Genomic DNA, 5,614 nt, shown 5'->3' with positions numbered 1-5,614 from the left:
AAGAGAAAAAAATCGAGCCGGCTCAAAAAGCTCGAGTCAAGCCTCGATTTTTTGATTGAACTTTTGCTCTGCTCGGCTCGGACCAAAAAAAGCGCGAGTCGAGCACGAGCCTCGATTTTCGACTCAACTCGACTCGTTGACATCCTTAGTTGAGTGTGTTTTATAACGTTGGGATAATGGGATTGGTATACTTAGCCCAGATTTCACGAATTGAAGATCTATTCTGCTCCATTTGGGATCAAAGCACGTTGGTGGTGGAATTCTGATCAAAATCCAACCAAAATCAAAGCAAACGTCGGCCAATTCGAAACTGTGCAAAAACTCTCAAAAATCGGACATGCAACCTCGATTTAAAAAAAAAAAAAAAAAAAAGAAAATTTCTGATGTAGAGTATGACACTTGGAGCCGGAAAATTCATTTCAATTTTCTGAATTGAGGTCTTAGTATGTGTGCATATTTTGTACAAGGTCCTGATAAATCCAAGATGCATGCCTTCATGCAGGGAAAGTCAAATTGTTTCTTCTGGTTGTCATCTTTAATGTTCTCCCATTGATAGTGAGAATTCTGAAGATGATACCGAGAGACATTTCAGTCTTTTTGTTGATCATTTCTTCAAATATTAATCAACCTTGTAACATTTTTCTTTATGTTTCTACAGACAAGGGTTTTCCACTTCAAATCAAAGTATTCCTTTAGCTTTCATTTGTTTCTTCTTCTGCAGAAGTAATATGGAAAGATTCAAATGAAGTTTATTAACCTGCTAGTCGAGATGAAATGCATTGCGTAAAATGTACATTCCTCTCTAACTCCATATCTATCTGCAGGGTAATGAAATGTGCATCAAGCCAGCAGAGTTCTATCTTTATGACAAGGAAGAGCTCTGTTTCTACGATATAATGATCAGGGGTCGTCAACGGCAGGAAATTGTGATTGGATATCGGCTTGAAACAGCAGAGCGTGCAGTAATTAATCCTGTGGACAAGTCAACACCGCGGAAATGGTCTCTTAATGACGTTTTTGTAGTCATTTCATCTGATGAATGAGAAAAGAAATAATTAATGCCTGAATATGGTCTTCCAGATGTCGCACATGATGAAGCTTCACAGCATTGCACATTACAGTTCTGCCAACTATTGCAGAGTTTAACACTTCGGTAGACTCACTTTTTCTTCTAAAGAACGACCATCCTTGGTTGCGCTGTACAATATGGTAGCTACTCAGTTGAATTTTGCAAGGGCGAAGAAAATATACACGACAAATCAGAAGTACGCCTTCTTTCTGTAGAATGCACTAAACTGATCAAGACTCTAGAGCTTGTGGTTTTTGTGTTGAAGAAAACTACTCGTTTGAAGGTGAATAGAGGAATATATTAATACATGTTTGATACACAGTACTCGGAAGTAGTATAGTAGCATCAATGTACTAGCGAGTTAGGCAGTGTTATTTTCTCAATGTACTAAGACAGTTTTTTATGACCCTTTTTACGCTTTATTTTTATTTTATTTTATATCCGGGGACGAGAAAGGTTAATATTAGTTGTATATTAGATTAATAACACAAGATTTACTAGCAAGAGCTGATTCCTTTGCTGCCTTTTCCAATCTCTGTTGAGAGAGAGAGAGAGAGAGAGAGACCCATTCTCTGGATTAGCTCAGTGCTGGGGACTTGAATCCTTTTAGAAAATGCTTCGGTCTATAATACAATGAAAAAGTTCAATTCTAAGAGTCAAAGTCGATTTTTGTAGAGTATTTGATACAACGACGATTTTCAAACTTATATCAAGATATGCAAGTCGATTCAATCTACAGGGATATTCAGTTTTACGGCTCGTTTAGTAGGATTTTGAAAAAGTCAAAAGCTGTTTATGAGATTAAGAAGTATTTTTGATCATGTTCGAATAAATTTCTTTATTGGAAGCAAAAATAAAAGCATTTAGTTGAGGGGATGAAGTGTTTGCCACGAGAGGCAAAATGTTATCCCACTAAGGTGGTCTACCCCACAGGATTAAGTTGTCTCTTCATCGAGTAATGGGGCCAAATTAAATGGCCCTTATCAGTGGTCAATAGCTGTTACATTAAAATATCATCACATGGTAGGACTATATATATATATAGTAGTATACATAAATTAATGGGACCAAACTATGTTCACACGAGACTATGGGACCTATCACGTTTGAGCTCGTGTAACACCCTTTTTTTTTTTTTTTTTTAACAATTAGACACAACTTGTAGAATTTCAAGTTCTAAATGACTATTAAAATATTATATATGATTTTTACTTATTAAGTTAAGCTATACTTTTTCATGTATCAATTCATGTGTTTCTAAGTCCTGTCAATTTTTTAAGGTACTTGTGTATACGCATAAGTAAAATGTGTTAATTGCTCGCGTTGTGTCAAAATGTTGTAAATATGACAAGAAATTCTATCATGATCCCCTTCTTATTAGCGAAGTTCGTCTACATGAGCAAAAACACGGGGCATATAATGTTTTTACTCGATTAATATTTTTTAACAGCGCTTTATTTAGGGATGACAATTTGACCGGAAAACTTGAGCCTAATGAATTTGTACGACAATATAATTAGAACAATAAATCCCTCTCTACATATATGCCCATTGACCTTTTCATAAACAAGCAGTATCGATTGACATTTTACTATCAATTAGAAGACTCCAAGAAAGAGCTGGAATATGCTAATACATTTATAATTAACTATAGATTAAAATGCTTTCTCTTTTCCAAACATATATTTTACATTTTTCTAACTAATACAGGGGGAGAAATGAAGTCAAATTGAAATATCCATCATTTCCACTGCCAAATTCTCCAACATCAGATCTTCTACTTCCCTATTGCACTGCATCTTCTTCCCTGTAACAACACATTAATTAATTAATAATCACTTTTTTAAGTTGATGATAAGAAAACTTGAACTCATAATCTTTAACTATATAGCCGGTCATCTAGTAATGATTACCATAAAGTAAATAAATACCATAAAACTTTTCTGCAACAAAAACCCTAATTACTATAAATTGGTCACGGTTTAAACTCAATGAATTAAAAAACTCAACATAGAGAGATGATTATGTGAGATTATCATTAGGGTATTGTAGCTTCTTAAGAGGACAGGAAGAAAGTGGAAGAATTGGTAGATTTTGGCAATTGCAAATTTCAATCATATAACCATCTGGATCATGGAAGAACAATTGATCCACTGTTATGCCTCCTTCTTTGACAACTGCAGTTGCATATCCTATTTTCATTTCTTGTAATTTCTGGGTTATGAGTTCCATATCCGAGCATTGGAATGAAATGTGGTTGTCTTTTGGATTTATTTTCTCTTTTTTGTTTGGAACATTTTCTGCAGCTTCAAGCAAATGGATTCCTATTCCATGGTTGAACAACCTACAAATTAAATTCAGTTTGGATTAGTAATCAAATTCCCACCAAACAAAGATGAACATGAACAAGAGAAGGTAGAATAACATATTTAGAGTATAGTCAAGAAGTAGAGGGATTATGTGCCAAGGCTCGGAAAATATGTGTTTAATGCATCCATTGGCGGATGATGACATTTTTAGTTAGGGACACAGTTAAGCTTGCAATTTTTTTTTCTTAAAAGGCATTCAACATTTTATTATAATTGTTTTCTACGCATTTTCATTCCTAGCATCCTCTGCATTAGTTTCAACCGGAATATCTCCAAGATTAGTTTAATCAATTTCATCCCCAACAGCCATTTAATCACCAAGTCCTTGATCCCTATCATCTCTAATATCACTTTCATCTATTTTATCTCGAACATTACTTTCATTAATATTTTGCTTATCATAAGAAAATACATATTTATATTTAAGGAATTTATCCATAACTGAGACAAACAATCAATTAAAATATTCAATTCATGTTATCGAAAGGAAAAACATTCAACCAATATTTAATACTAACTATCAATTCAATCAATATAAGTCAAATTGGACAGAATCATTCCAGATTCTATATACACAATTTTAAAGTCATTCCATATGCATAAATTTTTCCAAACACATTCCAAATCAAGCTATGCTACAATGACAAAGGGGGTTTACAAAGTTAGGTTACAAAATCAAATCTACACCAATCATTTTAAAAACAGATTTTTAAATAATTTGAAATCAAGGGTCCAGATTTTGCCAACACACTTTGGCACTCCACTTTTGTACACCAACTTTGTAAGAATATAATTATTCATAAACTAATGATGTAATTCAAACCCATTTTCTCTTTTACTTTGAATTTTGTTAAAAAAAAAAAATTAAAAATTTGAAATTATAAGTTACTGTTGTCTGCGTAATGGTTGTCTTTCAATTTTCAAAGACAAAATAACTTTAAGTTGACTGTGTGTGGAGAACTGATGAGTGAAGGTGGCGTCAGAATTACAATGACGAATGAGGGAGGTAGTGCCGTAATGACAGTCATTTTGCATCAATGTTAGAATAAATTGGTAAAAAAGAAAATGAAAATTTAGGTTCTAATTAGTTGAAAATTGGAGTAGTTGTGGTAATTTGTGGGAAATCATAGACATTTTTCTGAAGAATTAATAGGGTTAGAGTTTTGGTAATAGAGGTGAGAGAGAGAGAGAGTCGTGAGAGAGCGAGAGAAAATTGTGTTTTTTTTTTCGAAAAATAAAAGGAAAAAACAAAAACAAAAACAAAATTTCCCAAAAGTTGGGGGATCATAGCCCCTTTCCTTCGCCAGTGAGTGCACAGGACTAAACAAGACACGATATGAGTTAGCTAAATAGTACTCGTCCAATGCACTGTTATATGAGACATGCGTACCAAAACATGTTAATAAGGCTGATGGTAAATTTCTTGCAATCGAGACCGTACTACATTAATTTTCCTCTGGAGTTGGTTGGACGGAGATTAAGAGTTTTATAATAAAATTAGTCTTCACATCTCCCTCTTAAATTTGATAAACTGGTAGAAAAATTCGTCCAGATTGGGAGGTTAATTTGTTTTATGTCAAAGCATAAAGAAAGAGAGAAATCAAACTTCCGTGTAAATTAATTCCATAGCAGTGAAGTAAAAAATCTGCAACTTTCCCCCATTTTCTTTAATTGTCAATCTTGTTTAATATCAGTAGGAACATAAGAAGTATAAATGGTGGGTGTTTAAGTATGTTCGAAATCTTCGAGATTTGGAAAGTAATATGCAAAATTAATGTGTCTAATGCTTCATATTTTTCATTTCTACTTTATCCCAATGTAAACACACCCGCAGAGGAAGATGAATATACGTACCAAGCTCCTTCAAAGTCAAAAGAAGAGGGCCTCTTGATTAGGACAAATCCAAGAACTTGCTCATAAAACTGCACAGATTTTTTGACTGATTTGCAGACAAAAGAGACATGGTTTAGTGACAAGATTGGCAATTTATTTGCTTCATTAGAATATGCTATTGACTCACTCAACATCTCTTCCACTTCTACATTTACGATCTCTGGTACCATCTCTCTCTTACTTTCGCTCTCTAAAACTCCCTATTATCGTTCTAATGTAATAAATATGCATATAAAACTCTGTAGTTGGATTGGATAATGCTGATTTATAAGGCAAACAAACA

At 33.7% G+C, this 5,614-nt stretch overlaps 1 protein-coding gene across 4 annotated transcripts; it reads right to left on the bottom strand.

Annotated features, from left to right (window-relative positions):
• Window positions 1–2,585: 2,585 nt before the first annotated feature.
• On the bottom strand, window positions 2,586–5,608 carry LOC111394791 (metallothiol transferase FosB-like). Of its 4 annotated transcripts, none has more exons than XR_002702710.1 (3): window positions 5,293–5,608; window positions 2,983–3,413; window positions 2,586–2,876 (listed from the first exon to the last, which is right to left on the bottom strand). XR_002702710.1 is itself a non-coding variant. In XM_023020773.1 (3 exons), the coding sequence occupies exons 1-2, from the start codon at window positions 5,499–5,501 to the stop codon at window positions 3,092–3,094; spliced, it is 531 nt and encodes a 176-aa protein (XP_022876541.1). In that variant the 5' UTR covers window positions 5,502–5,608; the 3' UTR covers window positions 2,586–2,876; window positions 3,079–3,091. The 4 variants fall into 4 exon arrangements, 3 of the variants coding, with proteins under 3 accessions (XP_022876541.1, XP_022876542.1, XP_022876540.1); XM_023020773.1 differs by having other exon boundaries at window positions 3,079–3,413; XM_023020774.1 differs by having other exon boundaries at window positions 3,193–3,413.
• Between the last annotated feature and the right edge of the window lie 6 nt (window positions 5,609–5,614).

The sequence above is a fragment of the Olea europaea genome, chromosome 5 (genome assembly GCF_002742605.1).
Source record: "Olea europaea var. sylvestris chromosome 5, O_europaea_v1, whole genome shotgun sequence".
In the NCBI taxonomy this organism is placed as follows: Eukaryota; Viridiplantae; Streptophyta; class Magnoliopsida; order Lamiales; family Oleaceae; genus Olea; species Olea europaea.
Note: the sequence above shows the minus strand (reverse complement) of the source record. Positions and strands in the feature narration are given on the sequence as shown.

Excerpts from the sequence above, each read along its gene's own strand:
- LOC111394791 (XM_023020772.1), bottom strand. The coding sequence starts at position 5,501 with ATGGTACCAGAGATCGTAAATGTAGAAGTGGAAGAGATGTTGAGTGAG. Across the intron at positions 3,414-5,292 it reads TTTGACTTTGAAGGAGCTTG|GTTGTTCAACCATGGAATAG; the intron begins GTACGTATATTC and ends TTTAATTTGTAG.